General features: G+C 44.0%; 1 protein-coding gene across 4 annotated transcripts in view; it reads left to right on the top strand.

The window, feature by feature from the left end:
* The window catches only part of SNX29 (sorting nexin 29), a 2,314,491-nt gene that overhangs the window by 861,852 nt on the left and 1,426,139 nt on the right, over positions 1–26,500 (top strand). For all 4 annotated transcript variants that reach the window (XM_069645593.1, XM_069645591.1, XM_069645595.1 and 1 more), the window contains one exon: positions 17,165–17,247. In XM_069645593.1, the coding sequence (XP_069501694.1) occupies positions 17,165–17,247 (83 nt within the window). The remainder of the gene's footprint in view (positions 1–17,164; positions 17,248–26,500) is intronic.

Below are 26,500 nucleotides of genomic sequence, written 5' to 3'. Positions count from 1 at the left end.
ATTGGGTGTATCTCTCGGATGTCTGAAGAGCACCTGAGACAAGGCTAAGCTCAAACAGAGTAAGATAAAGCATCCATGACACGGGGGTGAGCAGTGGCACTTTCCTTTTTTTTTCTTTTTCTTTTTTTGTAATTTCTTTTTTAAAATCTTTTTTCAGTGTTTTGATTTTTCTATTTTTTGAAGGTCCAGAACTCGGTCGGCCCTGGTGGAAAATGAGTCTCTCTCCCTCCCTCCCTCCCCCTTTCCCTTCCCCTCCCTCTCTCTCCTTCTCTCTTTCTATCTCTTTCTCTTTCGATCTCTCGATAACCTATTTTCTCCTCTCCAGGAACAAGCAAAGATGGCTGACCGACATCTCTGTTATGTAGGGATGATGATAATAAAGATGTTATATATTCTAAACATGTAGTAGTATAATTGTTTTGTGTGACACTGGTCGTGGTTGTTGGAGTGAATGAAGGTATGTCTGTTTTATGGGGTGACCATATAAAAGAGGGGGTGGACAGTTTGAAAAGAAAATGCTAAAATGAATGTCTATAAAAAAGAAATACAACATGTCTCAATTTTTGCCGGCCACCCCTATAGGTTTTCTTTGACGAATGAAACGGGAAGTATGAATGACGTATGATTTATATAAGGGGATGGGCTTTGAGGTCATTTCTGATGTCGAGTACCCAAAATCCTCCAATAGCTGGTCCTTTGATATGTGCACTGTAGGAACGAATATAATCAATGAAAACTGTTAAGTGTGGGCACTTATCCCGCACGCATCAGGGGCTCCTTAGGTTTTTAGTTCCACATCCAATCCCAATTACAGAGACACAATGCCTGGTACATCGTATACTAGGAGGGATAAAGGGCACATTCCAGGCACACAGCGTGCAGTTGAGGAGCATTTATCTAGACCCAGCGTTATGCAATGGCAACACGAAATACCGCCAGTGTCTACAAGGACCATATTTCTCCTTGGGAGGTTACTCAAATGGCAACGACAAATGGCGGGGCACCACAGTGACATTCCCGGCAGATGGACTGATTGAGCACAGTGGAGAAGCAATATCCCAAATAAAGACTATGTGTGCGCAAATATGGTCACCGCACATCAACAATGAAGAAGCCAGTGCGAATACATAGAGCCATAGACTCAATTTATGTTATTATTTTATTTGTATGCTTATAAAGCGCTGAAAGCCTGCAGGCATCAGGGCACGTAACATAGAACATACAATAACAAACCAAAAAACAACACAAACGTGAAAGAATGAACACAGAACCAAAAACAGATAAATTAACCATCAGATCAATAACTATAACCAAGTTGAGTAGGGCTGGGAGTGGCACCACAGGACAATTAAACAGCAGTAATTGCTGTTGGTAAGAGAAAACTCTTATAAGAGCTAAAACAATTAACTAATTAGTTTAGTACAATTCTGAGGTTAGTAGAAGAGCACTTATACTGTGGGATTATTATTCTATTCAAGTACAAAGGTAGGCTACTGGACCCACATCCCACAATGATGCAATATGTATTGTCAGTGGAGCTCCACTTATCAATTAGAATTCTACGAAGGACTTTCAGTTCTTGCGTTCTCACGCAATTAGGGTCCAGTGTACAGTTAAACCATGCCAAAATTTTGTTTTTCAAAGCCTCCCTAGATTCAAATTGGCTTGGCTTGGTAACATTAGTGATGACAAAGTTTCTAGGATCTAAAGCAAAGGTCCTTAGACTGGGGTCCTCGATATTGCCCATTTCAGATTTTCTTTGTCGGATGTCATCGCCGGATGGAGGAGCAGCCAGAGAACCTAACTTAGAAGGCAACATAGTGACCTCTCGCGATTCATTATCCACCCGACCGGGAACTGGAGTGACAAACTTCACCTGGGGAAGCACAGCTGCATAGCGCGACTCTGAGGTCTACTTGGCAGCCCTGATGACAACCATTCTTAGGAGGGGAAGGTTGTGAGACGTTTTTCATTTTCTCTGTTTCAATGTAACTAGGCGCCAGAGCCCACGGAAGCCACCCATCTCTGAAAATCCTCAATATTTGAGCAAGCCACAAATGCTCTTGAAGGAGTCACCAGGGCCCTAAGAACTTGGAGTCCCCCTGTCCATATTTACCACTACATTTTGTCCTAGATGATCCCCTATTGATTCCAGCTGAAGGCGCTTTCTCCAATAAGTGTCTTTCCGAAAGGTCCCCTTATGTGTTCTTGTTATCACATCCATTTAGCCCACCTTTATTGACTTGGATTCCTTTTTCCATGCTCTTGCCGTTAGTGACAGTTAATCCCCAAGTTCACGGCATTGACTTCAGACTTGGGGTCATTCTGAAGCTCTTTGCTAATAAACAAGAATTTAGAGCAGACTAGCTGTTCTTGTTGAAGCTTCAATCTTTGTTTAGCACTCAAAGCAAGGACATCCGATAGCCTATTGCGATTCCTGATGGGTGTCAGATATGTCGTTTTTGGAGGGAATTTCTCCCCGTTCATAGCACTGGGTAAGGTGTTCGAGAGACCCAGCCCTTCGATAGAGCCAGATGCACCTTCAGTAGCCTGGTCTGTGCCTTTATTCAGACCAGACACTGACTGCAATCTCGTAACTGGTATGGCTAAATGAGAAGTGAAAAAAGTGAACAAAAGCCACTGGACTGCTCCGCACCAAAGCTGAGCCACAGAAAAGTACCTGAAAAGGACACTAACAGCGTTTAACAACTTACCCACAGGTATAACACAGTGCCCGATGGAGCACTTAAGCGGATAGCGGACAGCTGAGAGGAGCTGTGGCGTACCCGGAAACGTATGTGTTCCAGTCCCAGAAGCGGACCGTCATCCACTAACCGCCAAGTGCAGACAAATAGCTGTAAGAGGGACTGTAAGGCAGGGGCGTTATCTCGGGGTTATCAGATTATGAGCTGGGACCGGGTCTCGAGGCAGCGTAGATAGTGGTGAATCACCAAAGCATATTGAGCACAGCTCTGGTCCAAGCGGTTGGGCTCACCACATAGCTGCGGTCCTCGCTACCATGACTGCTCCTCTCCCAACTCTTCCGCCACGACATTTAGAGAAAGGCACCCAGCACAAACAGAATACACATCAGGCCGCACCGTCTAACACGGCTGCCTCCGACGGCACCCTGAAGGAGAAGTTCCTGGTTGCGCAAACATACAGTGCAGCCACACTCTTGTGATCCCTGGAATGATGAAAGGTAGGGTAGCAGTGATGAATTACTACTGGGTTTGTGGCCAACAAGCCTTCTTGCACCTCCCACTCTCATGCAGGGGTAAGCGTTCACTGGCCACCCTGCACTCAGTGCTACTAGTAATCCTGGAAGAACACCTGAAGGAAGAAGAAATGCCTGTCGAGGTGCCAACAGCCATTCCAGCACCTAAAGAAGAAGAAAGAAGCTTGCAGAGCACATGAATTTGGTATGCTGCCAGAAAAAGGACGATTTCAATGGCGTGGAAGAAAGAAGAGCTCAAACTGTCTCAAGACTCTTCCACACTGCTCGGAGGAATACCTGATGAGTATCGACTTTTTAGCTCCGCAGAGATTTTCTTTTAATCTTTTTTGGCTCCTGGGGTACAAGCAGCTGCTGCACTTCTATTCCACCGAAGGATGCTGAGTATGGGTCACTATCCCACGTCATCAAGGCGGTGAAAAATCTAGGTGTTCAAATGAAGAAAGAAGGTGGAGTTAAAACGGACTGGCTATCGCTTGCCTTTCATTGGGTCCCATCATGGCTGGAGGCAGCAGTAAAAATACTGGACCTATTATCGTATTCTTCTTGGTCCTCTTCCGCACGTGCCAATTGGATCTCCGATGTTGTGTTCATATAGTCCCTAATAGTGCAAAGATGATATCAATTGGGGAATCTAAAACACCTTCCATACAATAAACAGTGAAACTCAAACTAATATTTCTGGGGTTGTAGATATGTCGGGTGAGGATGAGTTTCTTACTGTAGAAGTAACAAAAGGGGGGAATGTTGGGTAGGAGCTAGCGCCTTCCTGCACCCCCCAAGCGCTTTATAATTAGGCAAGACTTCTCTGAGCTCTAGAGCACTGAGAAAGCTTTTTTCATGCAAATATATTCACACACAGACTTGGCCAGCCACTAAATGAAATATAAGGTGTAAATAACCATTAGCTAAACACATTTGTAAAATGTAAAATTGTATTTAGTTTTTCTCAAAGCATGGTAAAGGGCACTAGGCTCTGTGCCAAAAGGAATGTGGCCGTCTCTAAAAATGGATCGCCGGGCATGCAGTGTTGGGTCACCGAGGCTAGCTCTGGCAGAGCACACAAAGTGGCTGAGCAGCTGTTTCCTGTCCATGAAAAGCCCATGTAGACTAAGATGCTACATGCCCATGCACACAATGCAACATAATGTGAAAATAAGGTTTTAAGGGGAATTACTGGACCACATAAAATGAGTGTATTGATTGAAGTGTGGAGAGTATGGTGAGAAGATATGTTTATATATAATATAAATTATATATATATATAATATATAATCTAGCAAAATTATGAAAAATGAAGCTACAATGTATTCTTGCATAGCTAGCAATATGCTAAGTACTATGTCCCAAACTGAAGCCCAGCCATGCAGGAAGGAAGACTGCAGCATCCCTTGTAAGGGAAGGAGGACAGTTTTGGATGACCCATGCCAGGATCCAGTCACCAAGTCAAACAGTATATAAGGCTCCTCCTTGGCACCAGTCTGCAGGAGTCAACCACGGAAGAGGGACAGCATGCCGGTCGGGGAGCAGAGTTCTTTGGCCCCATCCTCATTTCTGTTCAGAGTAAACGTGTTATCCTTGCAAGATAAGGACTCTTGGCCTTAATTCCCTAGAGGGCTGAATTGTAATCTGGTGTGAGCATGATTAGGGGTGCCTGTATACTTCAGGGGTACCCCTGTAAATTGGGCTACCTTTCACCACGCCCCCCTGATGTCTGTGTTTATTTTTAACAGGATTAAAACATTAACTAAATGAATCAATACATTATACAAACTATGTCTAAACATGCACAGTGTCAATATACAAACCTTTTCAAACTTTGTGAATGGTGAATGGATTAACACAAGCAAAACAGAACCATGTTTCAATGAAGAAGCTTATAAACAAGAACTACAAAAAACAATTGCCATAGACAATAATAGTAAAGGTTATGAAAAGGTGGAACACACCATTATGCCAAAAGAAACAGTTATAGAAAAAAAGTCCCCAACAAACTTTAAACCAAATGCTCCTTTCACCCGAACAAACCGTCCAGTGTACAAATGGACATGCAGCTCAATGTATAATGAACGCCAACAATCCTTTACATCTTTACGACGATTCCTCAATCACATGTGAAACTAAAAGACAAAAGTAAAATGCAAACTTTACAAACCATAGACTCCTGTCCAGTGTGCAGCCACACTGATCTACGAGAACATTCATTAGCCTGCATTTTAGTAACTGCTTGCAAAAACGCTTCCCACCACATCCAAATGTTGGCGAGACACAATTCTCCTATACTGAATCTTGTGCATCGACTATACTATGCAAAAAGTCCTGCTCTAGAACTGAACAAATTAAATAACATTCTCCTACATGGAACGGCCAGAGAACTGCTTAAAGAAATGGAGCACATCCAACATAAATACTTTGGAACTGAAGGTGACTTAGAAAATTCTGTACCTTCAGAAAGAAAACATTACTGAAAACCTCATTAAAACCAATGTCATAATAAAGACATACAAAAAAGAAATAGCTAAGTTTCAAAACACATCTGCTTAAATACCAGACCAAATATGTGTCTGTTGTCGCAGAACCTTTTATAAAAAGAGCACAAAAATGGTAGATATAGCATAAAAAATAGAAGACAATGAAGAATCCCAATGGTTCCAATTAGCTTTATATATAACAGCAGGCACTAAATACAAAATAACTGACCCATCAACAGTTTACAAGTGCTGCAACATAAAGCTTAACAATAACCAAATACCATCATGTGTTATCACTAACTTAGAAATATTCCCACTTGCGAAAGCTCTCCAACAACTTAACTTGTACGAGAACATTATAATACAAACAGTGCACCCATTTCAAGCTATAATATGCCTTCAACCGAAATCAGCCAAAATACCTCCATCCAAGTTATTAAAGGTTATCCATGGCAAAGTAGTATATTTACCATTGGATCTAAAAGAAAATGTACAAACTTCTAGGAGTACAACGACCAATAGATCAATCTTTGATTGTACTACTTAATGGTGTGCCAACAAAAGACAAAATAATTTGGCAACAACTAGACGACTTAAAGTAAGACAAGCCCTACAATATCTAAAAGAAAACAATGAATACTACAAAGATATAAACATAGAAGAAAACTTAAGAGAAGCCACCCAAATTATTCAAGACTCACCAGCAACTGGCCAATTTCAATGTGTAGATCCTGTTACTGCAGCCAACATTTTAGACCAGTATACAATTCACCCTCTACACTCCAAAGACACAATTGAAGATGCATTAGAAACATATCAAATGCATCAAGCCAAAGCATCCCCAATCAGCATATAGGAAAAAAGTGTTGAAGCACATTCTTTCCCTCTACTCTTTCCTATAGGAAAAGGAGGAAGATATGATGGAAGGTCCGCGAAAATTAGTGCATCAGAATATCACTTTTTGAGAATGTATTCTGAAGAACCCAGATTTAGACGGTGTTGAATACATTTTCCACCTCCTCTTCTAAAGCGAACTAGCAACTCTGTTATGGAATTGCACACACATTAAAAACAGGCTCTAACTTTTTAAACATATCCGCTACCCAACTGCTTAAAAAAATAAGACAAAGATGATGTTTTGCAGTCAAGTATCACAAATCTCTTGGCAAACATGACAAGTGGTTGTAGGTGTATAAGAGGAGAGGCAGAGAGCAGCAAGAGGATGACCAACAGGGAGGCCTTTGTGGGGTAGACCAGCAGGGGGCCCTGCAACTGTGGTGGGACCTGAGAGGTTGCCAGGATGCCAGCAGAACTCGAGGAGGACCTGTAGAGTCCAGTTAGGGTTGGGCCGTTCGACTTCCACAGGTGTGGGCGACTCTGTGGTTGCGAGAGCGGACAAGGAAGAAAGAGGAAAAGATACCGTCCGCGTCCGTGGAGGAGGAGGAGCAAAGACAACGGCGTGCTGGGAAGCACCTGTAGTGCGAGCTGGGCTCGCTGTGACCGGCCACCAGCCGATGAAACAGACTGGAAGCAGCTTGGCCGCCGGGGGTGAACGCCAAAGACCGGTGAGTGCAGGGAAATTACACTCGCAAGCCGAGGTGCTCCCAGGGGCTATGCATTAGTAACAAAGTGCCGTATGAATCAAATTCAATCTGGACAACCCAAATATCCGATCCAGCATATGCAGGTGCTCCAGAATTCGGCAGCAACATTGGCACTTAAGGCGCCGCGATTGACCCCTCCTGCAGCGCCTGCACTGGTTGCCAGTGGTGACACGGATTGAGTTTAAGACACTCTGTGTCACACATAGGGCTGTGCACAGTGCTGGCCCTGAGTATCTTAAGCTAGAGGGACGTGGTACCTGGGACACTTCATCCTTAAAATCCTGGGAGAGCCTCTCCTGAAGATTGTCAGTAACGCATCATCTGCCTAGGCAGTTTCACTAGCCATCTGCTTGAAGCGAGTGATATAAGTAAGGATGTCTTGACTGCCTTGCTTAAGGTCTAATAAGTGTTCCTGGGACGCTACTGTGAGTTCTTGCCTCCCAAACATCGTTTTAACACTGTTGCAAAATGCCTGATATGAATCGAGAATAGGGCTGTTAGAGGTTACTAAAGGAGTAGCCCAGCCAAGTGCTGCGCCTGACATTTGCGAGATCATGTAACCCACCTGGTCCCTCTCTGTATGGAAATAGGCACCTTTAAACGTAAATTGAACCGTGCAGGAGTCTATGAACTCCTTTACCTTATGAGGATTGCCATCGAAGCTGCCTCCCTGCAAGGGACCAGGAGGAACCTCCGAACAGTGGGGCGAATGCCTGGCATGCTGCAGCTGTCTAAGGGCAGCATTCTCTTGTTTGAGATGCTGGACCTCTGCAGTAAGTGATTGGGCTGCAGCAAACAATTGTTGGACCTGCTGATCCATTTCTGTTAGTAACACGGTCCCACTTGAATGTCAAAGTTCTGGGGTTGCTATCTGTTATGCCAGACTTTAGAACATTTACAGTTTCAATTATCAAAACTGAAACAGTGCACTAACCTGGGTCAGGGGAAGCGGTTTAGAAGCTATGAGAATTCACCCGACAACCATTCCCCGCTGCAAAGGAAACTGGGAGCGGTGAATGATCCCCAGGGAAACCCTCTCTGGGAAGAAAACCCTAGAAGGGCTGCTAGGGAGTGGTGGTTCTGGAAGTTGTTCCTTCTCGCTGGGCGTTCTTTTCTTAGGTTCTGAGCAACTCGTCACAAGATGGATTGAAACTGAAAGAACAGGCGGAGATTAATATCCACTCTAAAACAGAATGCCACAGGAGCGGGCGTGTGGATCTTGGAACCTACCCCTTGATGGTGTATGTCTTATGCTTTCGTATATGTGAAAGAAGAGTTCTGCTTCACCAGGATGCAAGACAAGGAGCAGAACTGTGGCATACCTAACAGGGAGAGCGGAGAGTAATCAGATACTTATTTAGAAGAGTAGAGGAATAGAAGAGACAAGGGAAGCCTGTCTGTTGGTTCTGGGCACGTACTGTAATAGTCTCTGGTCCCGAGGGATCCCCGAGGTGTGTGCAGCAGAAGCACTCGTCTGGCTTTTGTGCAGGTAGGACCCCGGCGACCTCCTAAAAGAGAGCCAGTCTGAATATATGGTGTTCTCCCCAGTTCAGATTACTATTGTCACACCTACGAACGCCTGTTCACCTCCTGGCAACGTTTAGATCAAAGCCAGCAGGAATACACACATCCCCGGCCTCCGATAGTGAATGACTCGAACGCGAGGCGACTAACAGGCTCGCGGTACACCAGGGAAGATCAGAAAGGGGACTGGAAAGAAAGAACATGAGAGGGTTGAGAGTTGTTAGAAAAGTATTTCGATAGCTCAGTATGGCTAATGAGGAATAACTCACTTACAATGCGTGATGAACTCTGAGAGTAGCAACGCAAATTCGCGTTGCGCCCGACACTGGATAAACATTCATGAAAGCTGGGAGCATGGCCCAAGGCACATGAACTGGAGCAGGCTGTAGAACTAGATCGGCACCAGCGGATGCTGCAGCCATGTTACAGGGAGTGTTGAGGATAGGAGAATACTGACAGCACGAACCTGAAGGGAGGCCGATCCCATTTAGGTAACAAGGTGGCTGAGTCATCACACACTGACACAAAAACTACAATTTTTAAAACCTATGTTCAATTCTCGGGGTTTGGAAAAACGACTACTTTGCCCTACAGCTAAGATTGGGAGTAGTCTCTAGCATCAAATAATAAAGAAAACACAATCCTAGTCAGTCTCTGTCAAATCAGAATGGCCTATACTAACAAAACCTAATGCCTGCCCTATCTCTTATACAAAAAGTTTTAAAAGGAACATGTATGCAAAGGAAAATCAGTGTTAGAATATAAATAATCAAAGTGGCTGAGTCACCTCTCCTCCCCACGTTGACAGTACAGAGTAAGGTAGTCCCCGTAGACCGGATGGCGCACTCTGCCTCAGGTTCTCAAAACAAAGCATTTCAAAACATGGATCTAGGCCCATCTTGCCTTCCAGGTTCAAGTCTCTTTTCCAGCGTTTCAAAAGGTCTTTCCCAGTTAAACAAAAAGGTCACAGTTCAACAAAAGTTCATATAGGTCTCCCTCGATCAGACTCGGACCGCTCAAACTAAAAGTTCATGTAGGTCTCCCTTAGTCGGGCTCAGACCTTATCCTGATGTCGAAGACCTTCGAATATGCAAGGCTTTTACTATAGACCTCCGCAGGACCACTTCTACTTTCCTTTCAACTTGATCTCTTGCTTTGTTTGTCCCAGTGTTTCTTGGTCTATGTAGTTCAATCTCATAAGCACAAGAGTTCAACATTCACCTTTCATTTCCCCTCTTGCCGGGGTCAATCTTGATCATTACTCTTTTAAAGTTCATTCACTTCATTTGTTGCTTTATAACAAAAGCAGAAGGGTTGACGGGGCTCGAAGGAACCCCACTCTACTTTAAGATCAAGCGCCACAAGGTGAATAATGAGCACACACTCAAAAGTATTGGAATTTGAAAAATGTATTCAGAAAAAATGCCCTATATGAGACACGTGTTTCGGCGAGTACATTGCCTTTTTCAATCAGGGCTGAAGTAATTTACACAAACATGTTACAAAAATAATGAGTTCAAGGCGGTTCATTAATACAAGTAAAGTAATATGCAGTTGGTAAAACAATATGGAGACAATATTGCAAAAAGTAAAGCACAGAGAGACAAGGAAGGGGAAAAGGGGAGGATTAATAGGGGTGGTTGAGATATCAGCAATAAACGAGAAAAAAAGAAAAGAGTGAAGAAAAATGTAATATTAATTGTAATATGTGTACAGATTCAGCTTAATTTGAACAAAGATTTGAGGCGAATGGAGTTGTCTTTTGAGCCACACTTGAATCTTACCCAGTGGGTGCAAGCTATAGATCAAATCTTAGGTTGTTTGACGGTTATCATGGGATAAATCCCGCCTGTTGAGAAATGCACATATTAATATTTGGTGTTCTTTTAGGATTTATGTGCAGTTAGTCCGTGGGTGGCGAGAGCTAGATGACATAAGTGAGTTGCAAGTTATTCGTTCCGAGACTCGGATCGGTTACAAAAAATATAAGACCAGTAAAACGGTCTAGGTTACGCATTTCATTCTAGTTTGTTTAAAAATAATCGCTATTTAAGTAGAGCTTTGTTGATGTTGCAAAAAAACGTTGGGTTGTGGGTTTTAGCAAATTGGAGCCATTCACATAAGCGTGAGAGATTTATTTGCATTTATTTTAAAAAAAGACAGTGGTGAATAGTGAGCGGCATGCAATTGTGAGCGAAAAAAATGAAGGCATGATTGGTAAATCTAGCACAGTTATGCCATATTTTAATCCTCGCATTGTCCGTGTATTACTATGTGAATAAGTCTTGCGCAAGTTGAGCGCGCTTGTTAAATGAGGGGCTTAGGGCTTACCTCGCAAGAGGTGGTCCTCGTCACAAGCGTCGGCGTCTGGATGCGAGCACAGACGCTGCGCTTCAAGGTAGTCACCATGATGACTATATTCCTTTTTCCTTGTTGCGGAAACGTGGGAACGCAGAGCGCCATGTTTGAAGTCTTAGTAGGACATTGGGTTGCTTGTATCATGTAGACTTGACAATAATATGTAGCCTGAATAGAGGATTGAATCTGTGGATGTCGTTCTTAATACTCACATTTTTGTAACAATAAGTCAAACGGTCATATTCATAGAATATATAGAAATTCAAGAAATTTTCGGGGCACAATTTATATGCAAATTTTTAGTGCGGCATTATGATCATTGTAGCGTACATTAAAACACGCAGATGAGGCCAGCGTGCTTTTGTGTCAAAAACGGATGTTATTAAAGAAGAAAAGTTGCAGAGGATGTGCCGCCTTCATTTCGTCATTGTCATATGTAGTATAGACGTAGATAAATACTATTGGTCAGAATATTTAAAGGGAGAGTCTCCTTTGATTAGAGGCTTGGCCTTTGTGGCCCAGAAAGAATGTATGTCATAGTCAATAGATGTGCATTGTAAGTATATTCACAGATGTCTTAAAGTAATTAATTCCAAAAATACGTATATATTGGATAAAAGGAGGGTGTCAATGGATCTAAGGAAAATACACATATCATTGTCAAACATTCAGAATTTAAGTTCACAGATGTTGCTTATGACATTATTTTCAAATTAAAATAAGTGTACAAGAGAGAGGGGTCTCAATGGTTCAGAGGAAAACTCCCATCTCGGTGTCTGTGTTCAGGCCTACTCTCGTGGCTCTGAAGTGACCTATTTTACGGGCTTCTTGTCGTCTTAGTGTAAGTTCTTGGTTGCCCCCTCTTCTTCCTGGGCTGATTTTTTTTTTAAGACCAATGAATTTAATGTCATTTTTATCGTCCATTTGATGGTTCGCCTGCCAGTGTACTGCAAGTGGCAATGAAGAGTCTTGGCTTCCTATTGATGATAGATACTCTCTTATCCTTATCCTCAGTTCACGTATAGTGCTGCCCACATATATCTTGTGGCAGATGCAGATAATTGTGTATACCACAAATTTTGATTTGCTGTTAATGTTGTCTTTAATCATTGTCGATGTGCCACAACTGTCTGTGAATTTCGTGGTTGGACAGTGGGCATGTTTACACATTGTGCAAATCCCACATTTTCTGAATCCTGAAGTCGTTGTTTGTAACCAAGTATGTCGTTGAGTTTGGTCTGCTCTGGCAGCATGGAAGGGCTGATAGTTGACTTGAGTGTTCTGGCCCTCCGATAGATAATTGTTGGGCGATCATCAATGTATTTCTGAATATGCTCATCCAATTTCAGGAGATGCCAGTTCTTACGTAATATTGTTCGAAGTGTACCATTATTTGCACAAAAAGTAGTGATGAATTTTACAGTTTCAGATCTTTTCTCTGAGCATGGGTTTGTGGATATAAGAGTCGAATCTCTGGTTGCCTGTGAGCTTTATCAGATGCTGCTTTAATAAATCTGGTTCTGTATCCTCGTGCTTTAAATCTGGTGTGCAAGGTTTGGCATTCTTGTTCAAAGATTTTTGAATCAGTGCAGTTGCGACGTGCCCAAATAAATTCGCCTTTGGGAATGTTATTTTTCACAGGATCAAAGTGGCAGCTTGTTGCAAAAAGGGTTGAGTTAACCTCTGTCTGTTTCCGATATGTTTTTGTTAATAGTTTGTTGTCTTGGACATAGACAGTGAGTTCTAGGAAATTGATGTGTGTTCTGATGTGTGTACCAGTGAACACTATTCCCAGAGAGTTGCAGTTTGCTCTTTTCATGAATTCGTTCAGTCCATCTGGTGTTCCTTTCCATATTAGGAACACATCATCTATATAGCGTGTCCACATAATCACATTCTCATTGCATGCTATGTCAGTGTAGATATATGTCTTCAAACATTCCCATAAATAGGTTAGCGATGGCTGGAGCGAATTTAACTCCCATCGCTACACCTCTTTTTTGTCAATAGTACTGACCGTTAAAAAGGAAAATGTTATTAGTCAAAGTTAAGGATAACATCTCTTTTAGCATTTTGATAAAATGATAGTGGGAGGCGGATTTGTTTCTGAACGTATATTGTAATGTTTGCATTGCTGCCTCATGTTCAATCGAAGTGTACAAAGCCTTGACATCCCAAGTTGCTAGTACGTAATCGGATTGCAAAACAGTTTGAGTCTTTTGATTGCATCTGATGAGTCTTTCAAGTAAACCAGGAGTTTCGGTACTCCGGGTCTTAATGCATGGTCTAGGTATTCAGAGATTCTTTCAGTGATCCAGCCAATGCCGTTGACTATTGGTCTGCCTTCCGGTATGGATTGATAGGATTTATGAATCTTAGGCAGAAAATAGATTATGGGGGTGGTTGGTTGTTTTATCCATATCCATGCGTTTCTTGATCGGTTAGTAATCCTTTTCTGTACCAAGTTAGAATTTGTTCATCTACTTCAGTTTGTATTTCTTGTCAAGGGTTGGTTGGTTGGTAATGGTTCATTTTTTTCACTCACAATTGCATGCCGCTTACTATTCACCACTGTCTTTTTGAAATAAATGCAAACAAATCTCTCACGCTTATGTGAATGGCTTCAATTTGCTAAAACCCACAACCTGATGTTTTTTTGCAACACCAACAAAGCTCTACTTAAATGCTGATTATTTTTAAACAAACTAGAATGAAATGCATAACCTAGACCATTTTACTGGTCTTATGATATTTTTTGTAACCGATCCGAGCCTTGGAACGAATAGCTTGCAACTCACTTATGTCACCTAGCTCTCGCCACCCACAGACTTAACTGCACATAAAACCTAAAAGAACACCAAATATTAATATGTGCATTTCTCAACAGGCAGGATTTATCCCATGATAACCGTCAAACAACCTAAGATTTGATCTATAGCTTGCACCCACCGGGTAAGATTTCAAGTGTGGCTCAAAAGACAACTCCATTCGCCTCAAATCTTTGTTCAAATTAAGCTGAATCTGTACACATATTACAATTAATATTACGTTTTTCTTCTCTCTTTTTCTCGTTTTTTGCCGATATCTCAACCACCCCTATTAATCCTTCCCTTTTCCCCTTTCTTGTCTCTCTGTGCTTTACTTTTTGCAATATTGTCTCCATATTGTTTTACCAACTGCATATTACTTTACCTGTATTAATGATCCGCCTTGAACTCATTATTTTTGTAACATGTTTGTGTAAATTACTTCAGCCCTGATTGAAAAAGGCGATGTACTCGCCGAAACACATGTCTCATATAGGGCATTTTTTCTGAATACATTTTTCAAATTCCAATACTTTTGAGTGTGTACTCATTATTCACCTTGGCGCTTGATCTTAAAGTAGAGTGGGGTTCCTTCAAGCCCCGTCAACCCTTCTGTTTTCACCAGAGTAGGGGGTTTCTACTCTTCGTCACTCTACTGATCAGCTGCCATTTTTCCCAAAACGCCGGACTCAGATGCTTGGTATTACAACAAAAAAAAAAAAAACAGTCCACTGTACCATTTTATAACAAAAGCATGTAATCTTTCGCTGAAACTTTCGAGTGGGCTTCTTCCTTTCTCCAGACCACTCCGCTACTCAGTATCACTGGCTTTACAGTTATCAATAATGTTTAAAGTTCACCACAGGTCTGCCTTTCTTTGCATTTCATCCACATGCATGCAGCCTTCAATTGTTAGATATATTGTTGTACTTTCAATCTTTCCTAAACACACACCGGCCTTTCATGTTTGCCAACTCACCGGCTGTGTGCATTCCTTTCTTATCTTTTCCTTTTAAATTCACAAATCAAAGCTAATACCACAGACTTTTAGCCTCACCTCCCCAACCCTGATCGTTCACCCGGGAGGGTCGCAGGTTCCTTTGAAACACAATGCAGTCTTCTTGTCTGGGATTTGGCCTTCTCCCTGAATCTCTTACGGTTCTTTGGAGGCAACAACCTCCTGCAGGGAACTCCTGGATTTCTTTACCCTTGATTCTCGTCCCTCTATCCGTCGCTCTGCTGCAGTAGGTTCCCCTTAACCACGGAGCTTCTGCTGCTTCTCGTGTTCCACCTTACTCAGTGTGTCTCTGTTTCACCTTTTATCCATGTGGGATGAGCTAATGGGTGTCAGATGTATGTAGTTAAAGTTAAGTGCCTGACTTTGCCTGACCTGATTAGCTGGACATGTCCAATGTTATGTGTAAGGGTTAACTTTGTTACTCTGGCACCCTCTACCTCGGCACAGTGTTTGTGTAGAAAAGGTGGGGAGGGAGTTGGGACCTCAGAGAATCCTATGAAATAGGAGGGATCATGGGTACGGGGAAAGGGGGAATACCGCATTTTACTATCGGTCGCCTCACCCTCACCCCCACTCCCTGAAGACTCCTCACCCAGGTGATCCTCCTGTACTGGTCCACCCCAGGGTCTGCAACCAAAGGTGATGGCAGTGCCCTGGCCACCTGAGAGAGAGCTCCCCGGGGACTAGTAGGTGAGACACCCTTTGGTTTCTCACATGGGAGCATGGCTTTAAAAGCTATCAATGTTACCTCTGCACTGGCTAAGTTTACATATACCTTATGGGAAGTTGCTACTATGGCAGCTCAGCATATCCCAGAAGGTGAAGAGAGAGAAGGATTTGGGAGCATCATTCAAGATGGCAAAGACGCTATGTGTCAATCTTTACATTCTGGGCTGGACACAGCTCACTGTGTAAGCCGCTCTATGGCCGCCGGTACAGTTCTTAGGTGTTTTGTTTTGTTAAGGAAGTCAGGATTTGCTCCTGACGTGCACTCCAGTCTTTTGGATATGCCCTTTGAGGGATATCACATACTCATTTTATTTATTGAGTATTTGTAAGGCACTTATACAGTAAAGTGTTTCCAGGTGCAACAGGACCCAAAAAAAAGGGGGCGGGTACATGGGAACTAAACAACAGTAACGGTCCTACTAGGCCTTGTGACATTTGGATCATGCAAGTGCAGTAACGAGAAGTGCAAGAACAGGGACTAGGGTTGACCCAGGGGCTAGAGGTGAGGACCACCAACTAAGTGCCAGGACGGGGGTGGATCAGACTTGGGGGAAGCTAATCAAGGGCAGCGAAGGGCCGCGCTGGTAGGGGAGTGCTGGTATAGACTGGTCAAGGAGTGCCTGGTAGCCTGTAGGACTCATAGGGGACCAGGCCTCCAGTCGCAGCAGCTGGAGTGGAATAAGCAAGGGAAGGGAAGATGTTGAAAATAGCAGGGTCTTGAGAGGTTTCTAGAACTTAATGAGGTTCGACTCAAGTCTGAGAGTAGCAGGGAGGTTATTCCAGAAGTATGCACCTGTCGAAGAGAGATCTTTCCCCACTGTCTGCTTGGAAAAATGTCTTATCTACAGAGGGTTGGAGCTAGAGGACCGAAGGGCTCTAGCAGGTAGGTACTTAGGGAGAGAGAGTTGGATATAGCGGGGTCCCAGGGCCCAGAAAGCCTTGTGAATGATGCAGAGGGTCTTGAATTTGATTCTCACGGCCACCGGGACCTAGTGGACAGATTTTAGGGCTGGTGAGATGCAGTCCCTGGGCTTGAGGCCAAGGATAAGTCTTGCAGTCCTATTCTGGATTAGTGGAAGGTACATGTCCCAAGAGCCTTTGTTATAACCATCTTCAAACAATTTTCATGGACTAACCTTATGTTTTACTTTTGCTTGGTAAACCCTTTAACTTTATTCTGGTGCCAGTAGTTGTGTGTTCCCTCAGCCATGTGACAGTGATTAAAAATAACTTTTGCAGTACAATTGTAAAACTAATATTTCAGACTTGCTCTAAATTACCTTTTAAATTACCTGGATGCAGTAAATCCATTCACTAATTTTAGCCAGTCCCCACAAAGGTGGTTTGAAATAGTTCTTTCATTCATTTCTATTGGAAGTTTAGACCCACATGTTCACATGTCTATGTTGTCTTTACAGTGTAAACGCCAGCCCTCCAGCTCAAATGGATTCAGGAATCAATATGTTGACCTTGGCTACTTTGCCAGAATCAATGACAGTTAGTGAGTACTTACTTACATATTTATACTGACTGCAAATACTAAGCTATATTTCTGTTTATACATTTCCTTTGTTTCTACTATTTGTACTTTATACTTATTTTCTTGGGCAAAAACAAAATCAAAGACATGGTCTTCCATTTTTCACTTTCATCTGTTTTATTATGGTAGTTTAAAATGCAGTATTTGTGCTATGTTTGGTTGAGTTACATGTGTCTAATTGAACACCCTTTTTTAAAAAGGAGTTTGCATGTGGCTTGACCAGGACACAGGAGGATTGCCACCAGTGACCCTTGTATTTTTTGCCCCTTCGATACTGAGAGGCAGAAACAATCAACAGGCCTTGATAACCCTTTGTAACATGAGGCCACAGAGTATCAGCAGCTCTTTATGTATGCCATTTATAAAGTGCAGAACTAGATGGGCAGCAAAAGAACTCTGCATATAAGGGACACATTCAGACTGTTATAGGTAGGCTATTGGCATAGCAGAGGTGCCTGGGATTGGTGTGTGGATCAGAGTCGAAGAGGTCTGGCGGAGGAGAGGTAAGGTTGTTGAGGATACTTATCGGGCGTCACACTCCAGACCAGGACTCTTGCCCTTAGCCTAGGATGTAGCGCTCAATTAGAATACCTTTTTTATTGCCTACAATTCAGATTGAGCTGGCACCCAACCCATCTCACACCCCCTTTCACAGATACCCCGGGTCACAATGGACCATGAACCAAGCTGGTTGTTGGTAATACAATATTTATTTATTTTAAATTCAAAGAAAAACAATTTTAATATTGGGCAGCAATCACCAATGAGGTGATAATTACAATGTAAACTGATAAAATACACTTGGTTGACCTTCTACTAGAACATATCCAAAGCACAGATGAAGAGGAGCAATTTTACTCTTTGAGTAGATGGCACCGAGTTAAGATTTCCCCCTGCAATGCTCCCTCAACCCCAACTAATCAAGGTTTGAGTGGATAGAAAGGAGCAGCAGGGAGTCGGGGATACTAGGCAGCAAACAGAATTCCTTCATGAAATGAGAGGCAAAATCGGATTCAAAAACCTTTGCAATTGCCTCAATAACACTCAGAATTGGTAAATAATTAATTTAAATGTGTGGTTGAATAAATGAGGTAAATGAGTTATCACAGTATCAGGGATGTAAGAGCACTAGCAACTACGAGGCAAGGTACCAACACAGGGCATACAGTTCAAAAATCAACTTTGAAGTGGCAACACAGTGAAGCCAAAATCACATGCACAGAATTTGCATTTGCTAAATTACACAGGTTTAAATGTAAAAAAACTGGTGAAATAAACAGAATCAGAATGTGGATTTTAGGCTGGGTGATGGATGCACATCACAGGGATAATAAGAAAGTGAAAGGGACTCTAGCTGACTAACTGGATGAGATTTTCAATATGAAAGGAAATTTGGTTTTGGGAAATAAAGGCAGTTAACAGAGAAAATCGGTTTACAAAGGAAAGGACAAGTCTTACAGAAACTATATTTAATGGCTAGAAAAGAGTGACACCGCCCGCGACAAAGGTTACTTTGCAAGTGTAACCCCTTTGCGCCATGTGGCCCTTTATGTGGGAATTAATTAGTTTAATCAAAAATAGGACTAAGGACTTAAGCAAGAGAGAAATGAGTGGAAGAATTGCGCTAACACTAGAAAATCAAGGAACAGAATACAAGAGGATTCAGACTATCTTAAACAAGTCATCAGGGTATGGATGGGATTACTTAGAAGGTGGAACAAAGACAAGGTATCAAGATAGGGTAGGCAATGTGTTGCTATGGGATGGGGTAATACTCACAATTGGCGCTTGATTTTGGGATTTTGGGACAGCCAACCAGGGAGGGGACTGAGTTTTATGGGGTGTGTTTTTATGAGGTACAAAGCCACACCGCCAGTCATTTTTGCCAAAAATCAGTTCTGACATAAATTGCACCTTTTTACAGTTGTGGCGCTTTCACAAATCATACAGGCAAATTGCATATTTCACACAGAGCATAATACTCCCACTCCCAAGTTTGTAGGACTTTGTTTTGTCGTCCTAATAATTTTTCGTCATTTTCAGTGGGAAATATTTTACCTAAAATTCTATAACTTTATACATCTGTACATATTATCGTAAGGCATGTTAGTATTGAATTTCAAAGTGGCACCATATACACTTTCCTCAGAATATACCATTTTCCGTCATTTCCGTCCCCAAAATGCTATTGAAGGGTACCACGTCTTAATTTAAAGCCACAAAAATGTAATTTAAACTGTATGCTCTCGCATTAATGCGTTGTCTGACAGCAGAAATAAGTCTTAAAGTTTATTAATAAAAATAGTCTTTTAAGCCAGATGGCCAGCATTGTCTCCCAAATAAAGGCATAATTACCAAGGCTGCTCTGGAGTTGGCTTTGAAGCCCCCCAGTTGAAGTTGAGGGGAGGTGTTATTTAAAATGTCACACCTAAGTGTCCTGGTACTCGATTGTAACAGGTTAAAGGCCAGACGCAAAGTCTGACGAGCGTGTGAGATGCTCCCTCTTGGTCCATGCCCCTTTCAAATCCGGTTGCCAGGACGCAAATGTGCTTTGAAGCCAAGCAGGAAAACCTGTTTTGCTGGTTTCCCCGGTACAGCAAAAGCATTCTTCTTTTTTTTTTTTTTTTTTCTGAGCCAAAAAGCAAGGCTGTCGGAATAAAACATTATATTACATTTCACACAAAACCCCCCTCACATTTATATGCAAGGACAGGGCCTTAACTCCTCATTTCACTTTTATACAGCATTTTCTTTGTTTGCAAAAAGCAACCATTTTACACCAGGTTAATTTTGCTTTTGCTGTCAAATTGCAGCCCTAGTCAATTTCTCATACACAGCACTCTGTTCAAGGCAAAGGTCCCCTGACACCAACATAGCACAGAGGAATAGTGCTTCTTTTGAGAGTTCAGCTGTGAGATTTTGTTGCCAAGTGAGGCATTTTTCCCCCCTACGGCTGAGAGTAAAGTTTTATGATTTCACAGATTTTGCCTGACACAGCCTGTCATTCTGTGATAAATTTTATCTTTTGCTGGAGCACAACCTGAATATGGCTGGGCATAGCTGGGTCTCACTGGATCAGGACTGCGTATTATTGAACAGATGAAAAAGGGCATCAGGCTCCCTCATTCTAATGCAAAATATTTCCTTTTTCATGCGAAATTCTGGAGCTATCCGCCAAGCAGTGCTGCTTTTCAACTCTCTTCTTTGGTGCACATCAGGAAACACACTAGCAGCCTTTCTTGGTATGTTCCCAGTTCCATCTTTCCCCATATGTGCTTGGCAAAGAGCGCAGCCATTATTTGGGTGACTGCAAAATGCAGTTTTGAAGGCAAGGCGATAGTGCTCAACAGTGCCAGCGCAGCCATTTTGCTGGTAACTGCTGAAGTGCAGATTGGTGATGGAGGGGACTTCTGCTGGGTGGGTAAATGTACCCCCCAAGGCTGAGTGGAGCAATCTATGATTGAGTTGAGGCATTAATCTGTTGAGCTTCATTTCCATCAGTCTGGTCTAGGGCATGACGCATAGGGATTCCGAGGAGAAAATAATTAGTTGTGGTTCAGATTAGGAGCTTGACATCCAGGAATGGCCAAGTGACTGGTAATGCTTGTGTCGATGTATATCATTGATAAATTGATATTTAGGTAAAGCTGCATGTTATCTGTGTATTAGTATAGTATGTTTTCAGTGCTGTTAAGTAGTTCACTCAGAGGTTGCATGTGGAAGTTCAAGATCACGGGACAGAATGAAGGCTTGTGAAACTCTACAGATTGGGCAGTGCTGAGTTCTGTTGAGGACCATTTGGACGAATTATTGTCTGAGAAGCTGTTAGTTACGAATATTTGTAGAACTGTTCCGTCGAAGCCCATGAGCGTGGCAAGGATGTTGAAGGAGGGCTTTTGTGTCTTAAGAACTGTCAATGTATTGACTTATCTTTTCTGTTAAGGAGTTGATCGGGATGCATGTGTGTGTGGATTGGGGTATTTCAGGGTCTTGCAGCTCCACTGAATCTCATTCCCTTCCAAACAACACCATAGAGAATCCACGAGATCCAAGACCAAAGAGGTTGTTAAACAAGCTGTGCACAAAACCAAAGTGTTCGAACCAATACGCCAAGCGCCAATTTCACTTCCATTATCAGGTTGGGGGAAGAAGACCTTCAGTACACTCACCACACAAAACCTGGAAATGGCAAACATTGGTCTGACCCTGGCAGTATGAAAATGCTGATCAAATAACCATTGCCACGTGCATATGTTGTTGCTTAAACCTGTCTATATGAATGAGAATTTCCACGGTTCAATTCTGTGCTGATAAGTCTGCAGGTTAGAGTTAATTCGAATGATACTTTTGCCAGACTTGTGTTAAATGTGAGCATTAAAATACTACTTCATGCGGAACTTCTTTAAAGTCTCCTGATTTGTTAATTAAAGCAGCAACAGACAGTTATCCAAACTTTATTTTCAAGATAGTTCAGCGTGCTAATAAATCTGCTGCATATGTTTGCATGCTGGCAAAGCATGTCTCGAGCATTCACATTCGTAAAAATAGCCTTAAATTGGATAACAAATGATCTGTTGCAAAATGTGTATATTTCAGAGACACTGCACAGTGTAGATATGATGCCCAGAGCTTTTATTATTCATATACTATTTGCACCGTTACAAGGATAGACATCTGTTGAATTCAAAACCGATGTATTTGCTTCTCTAATTTGGTTGTTCCTAGTGAGACTCATTATTTATTATGAAATAATTACCTTCACTATCAGCTTTCATTTGATCCTATGTAGGTATTGTGACGATTCTTACAGCCCTTTCACCGATTCCCTGGAGGGAAGCTTATCCTACTTGGCCAAGGAATGGCAGAAGTGACCTAACTCTGCCCATGGGGGTGACTATCTGCGGAAGGACAACGTAGGGGAGATAGAAGGATATTGACTAAAACAACCCTTCAGATATATCTCTTAGTATAAGCCATGTACTTTTGCTGCTCTCAATTATGGCTTATTGTAATGTGGATGGTGAAGTCCCATGTTTTTCTAACTACTAACAGTGTTTGCCTCTCTCCCCTCCGTCCCCCATTTTAAATACTGAGGCGAGGAAGACGGATGGAGTAATGTGGACGACCAGACGTGGTAAACCAATGCCGCATTAATGTCGTTGGAGAATGCAAAATAAGACCAGGACATTTAAAATGGACACAGGCGAACAGCAAGAGAGAGCGAAGCAGTGAGACTGGCAGAAGCTGCAGCTGCGGCTAACTTGTTCTGATGCTGTTCGGAAGGTTGGGAAGGAGTGGACTGTGCAATGCTGTGCAGAAGAAACGCGGCATGCAAAGACGTGAAACCGGGACAAGTTTGCTGTGTCTTTGTCAACGGCAACGGGAGCTGCTGCATGCCCATGGAGGGAAGGCAGAAGCAAAGCGGTTTGCAGAACTCGCTGTTAGCGAGTGGACCGAAAGCAAAGCTGTGGGTGAATCGTGAGGAACACCAAAGCAGCCACAGAATACCGGTAAGCCCGGGGAAAAGTGAACAGGTTATCCGGGCGCTTTAGAGCGAATGCCGAATACAATACACAGTGCATGAGAGCCTAAGAGAAGGAAGTGAAACAGTTGATACCCATACGAACATTGTAACAAGTAAAGACTGTATAGTTGATAATACAAATATTGTTAGGAGTCCAAGGAAGGACAGTGAAACTGATATAAAAGTTAAGAGCCAAGACAAGAGAAGTAAAATTGACGCAGACATTTTTAAGAAAGGGTCAGTGACCGAACATATGAAAAGGATTGTTTTCTGGATACAACAGAGAGTGATTGAAACGTGGAAAAGCCTTGGCACGATAGTGAAACCAGGTAATGTGCGAGTCTGGGACCTGCACCCAAGTCAGAAAGTTGTAACACCCTGGCAGATGAGTGAACTAGGGGTAAGAAGAAGAGTAAGAGAAACAGGGTATTGAAATCCCAATCTGAAATTGGCAAACATTGGAAAAGGGAGGACCCATACCCCTTTTTAAAGTGAAGTTATAAAGTCACAATACCCTGGCAGGAGAGCACACCAGGGAAAGAGAAACGACTGAGAAAGTCCAGGTGTCAATACCCTTCTATGAAGTTGTGCAAACAGTAACAAGAGAGTTGTATGTGCTTAAGGAGGTTCAAAGGAAAGGCATTCCTCCTTGAACAGCCCATTCAAGAGAACTGTGTATACTCAGGAGAATGATGTACTTTCAGGTGAATTGTGTACTTTAAAGGTAATTCAATGGAAGAGTATTTCCCCCTTGAACAAAACTGGAACTTTAACAAAGTGACAATTGGACCACTACAGGAAATCTAGGGGAAGGAAAGACCCTTTTCCTAGTGAAACTCTATTCTTTCTCTTATGTCCCGTGCCCTTTCCTCTCTACTGTATGAGCGTCCCTTCCTAGAGACGGGAGACGGAACCCTTTCCACCAGAAAAAACCTTCTTCGCCTTTAAATCTATAGGCGCGTGGAGGTGCGGGCACGGGAGCATGTGCTACCCTGACTCCACCCACTGGTGCGTCACCCCAGTCCCCTTTTCCGTGTCGACAGGAACAGGCTGATTTCACCAGCGCTCCTGGGTTTGGCTTCGGCCATGTAATACCACACACTCTTCCCCGGATTCTTCTTCTATCCTTTTCTCTTCTTTTTGTCAATCAGGTACTTGATCCTGCGGCGCCACGCTCCTCCCCGGTGCATGTCGACTTCAGCAGTTGGTCCATCCTGCGAAGGGCTCTTCCCTATGTCCAACCCCCATGCTCTTTGCCTCCGCTGCCTTGGCCTCGACCACGGCTTGGAAGGTTGTACAGTGTGCAACGCACTAACTCCACGCACACTGAAACCAAGGCTAGCTAGATGGAGGGAGCTCTTCGAAAGGTCACCTCCAGAAGACCTGAAGGACTTCATCAGACCGAGGCCCAAGGGAGGGCCGCTGTTTTCCATCGCACCCTGTAAGGGCGACTCCTTCCCAAGGAAGTGCCCGAGCGGGAGGAACCTCTCTGGTTCTTCCACCAGCACACGTACCGAGGCTAGTCCATCTACCGGCCTCACGGCCGAGGGGTCAGTAGATCTTTCCCGAAGCAGTGCTGAGGGACCGCAAGGTTCTTGTACCAGGTGTATACCCAAGGGGCAATGCCCTAGTACCTGCCTAATGTTTGAAGGGGCGCTTGTACGCAGCACTACCGGCGACACTGTCGAGGGCAATATACGCCAGCCAGGCCCCGGCCTGAGGTGCAGGGTAGGCCTCATGCGCCACTACCAAGAGTCTTGGAGGAGGCCAGGTCCAGGGAGCCAAGCACCACGACTTCGGCACGCAGCTCCACAAAATGACCACTGCGCCAGACAACATGGCTGCTCGTCCGATGCTGTTCCTAGGAATGGAGCAGGAGGGAGAACGAGTTTCAAGGTGGGACTGGTGTCAACCAGGTACATGGCCTACAGTTTATCCATCAGCAGCGCTGGGCAGGTTCCCCCTGCAACTGAGACAGTGTGTGCTCTGGCCCTAGCAGCCTCCAACCACCCTGTCAATATCCCCTGCCACCTATTCAGCCTCGAAAGGTTCCTGGCACTGATGCGAACCCCTCCGATGGGAGCCATCCTGCGTAACGCAGTCAGGGACTTGCTCCCTTCGGTCACTCCACCGGCACCCATAGTCATTCCTCCTATGGCTCCAGAGCCACAGGCCCCAGCGCCACCCCTGCTTGTTCCTTCGATTCCGGCTCCCCTGCCTCCCTCAGTACAGGCGGTTCCACACCAGCCTCCAGCTCCGGTCCCCACACCGCAGCCTATGGCGCCCAGCACTCCTCCACCCACTCCGGATCAGCCGGACAGTCTGCTGACGGTGGGTCTGGGTCCTCCTCCTTGTCTGTGTCCACCAAAGGCCTTCCACAAATGGCTTGCAGGTCTGGCGGAATATTTGGGCCTTCCTCTACCAGAGGTCTATCTGCCCGAGGAGGGGGTCTTGGCAGAAGTCCTCACTCTACGACCCCATACGAGAACGGTATCCTGATGCAGAAGGATGTTGTGACCTTGGCCAAGAAGGGGTGGCTCAAACCACACTCGGCCCAACCTGTCAATCGGCCCCTCAACGCCAACTATAGGCAGATGGAGGGGGATCCACTCTTGCTGTCATCGCACCCTCAACCGCATTCTTTGGTGATCGCTGCAGCGTCACTCAACTCTAAGTCTCAGTCGTCCTCTGCCACCTCATCCTCGGTGCTGCTAGGCAAGGAGGAGAAGATCTTAGAGGCATACGCGAAGAAGCTGTACTCCAACGCCTCCCTGCACCTGCGTCAATCCAACGCAGATGCCATGCTGACAGCCGTTAACCAAAGGCTTTGGCGGGAAATAGCAGACTTCCTCCCAGAACGTCCATTGCAGAGCCATTCACGCTTCAAGGCGGGACTAGGAGAAGCCAAGCTGGTAGCGCAGGACATCATGGAGTCCACTGTGGCCCACATAGATGCCTCTGGCTGGGCCATATGCATCGCCACAGACATGAGAAGGACTGCCTGTCTTTGGGCTAATAAGTTTAACCCTGATGTCCAGGAACGCATATTCGACCTTCCATTCAAGGGTAGTGACCTCTTTCACTCCACCACTGATGAGGAATTAGATACAGCTCGCAAACTGCAAAGTCTTTATCCTAACGAAGGACACGCCCAAGGCGCACACCCAGTCGCATCAACGCTCCGACAACGGGAGGGCTTTCAGCGGGTTCCGGGGCTTCTGGGGACGCAGGTCGAGGCAGCCTGACCGCTCTCTGAGTCAGCATTGGATCAAACAACAAAAAGGGGGTGGGGGTAAGGGCTTTTTTCAGTCCCCCTCTTCAGCAGCAGCCTCAGAGGGAAAGAAAGCATGACGCGTCCCTTTGGGTCCATGTGTCTCAGTTGGGGGGCACGCTTGCCTTTCACCTGCAATATTTTCGACAGAACTTTTCAGACCCCTGGACCCTCTCTGTAGTATCCTCGGGGCACCAACCACCAGTCCATCCCTCTCCTCCCTCCTCTCCTCCACTCCCACCGATTGGTACAGCAACTCTGTAAGCGTAAATTCGGTCGATCATCGAGAGTCAGGCAGTGGAAGAAGTCCCAGCCTCACAGAGAGGTTTGGGCTTCTATTCCAGGATTTTCGCCATACAAAAGAAGAACCAGGCTGGCCTGAGAGTTCTGTTGGACCTATCCACTGTCAACCTCTCCCT

Source organism: Ambystoma mexicanum, chromosome 2p (genome assembly GCF_040938575.1).
Source record: "Ambystoma mexicanum isolate Mex_15411 chromosome 2p, UKY_AmexF1_1, whole genome shotgun sequence".
NCBI lineage: Eukaryota > Metazoa > Chordata > Amphibia > Caudata > Ambystomatidae > Ambystoma > Ambystoma mexicanum.
This window is presented reverse-complemented; position numbering and strand designations above follow the sequence as displayed.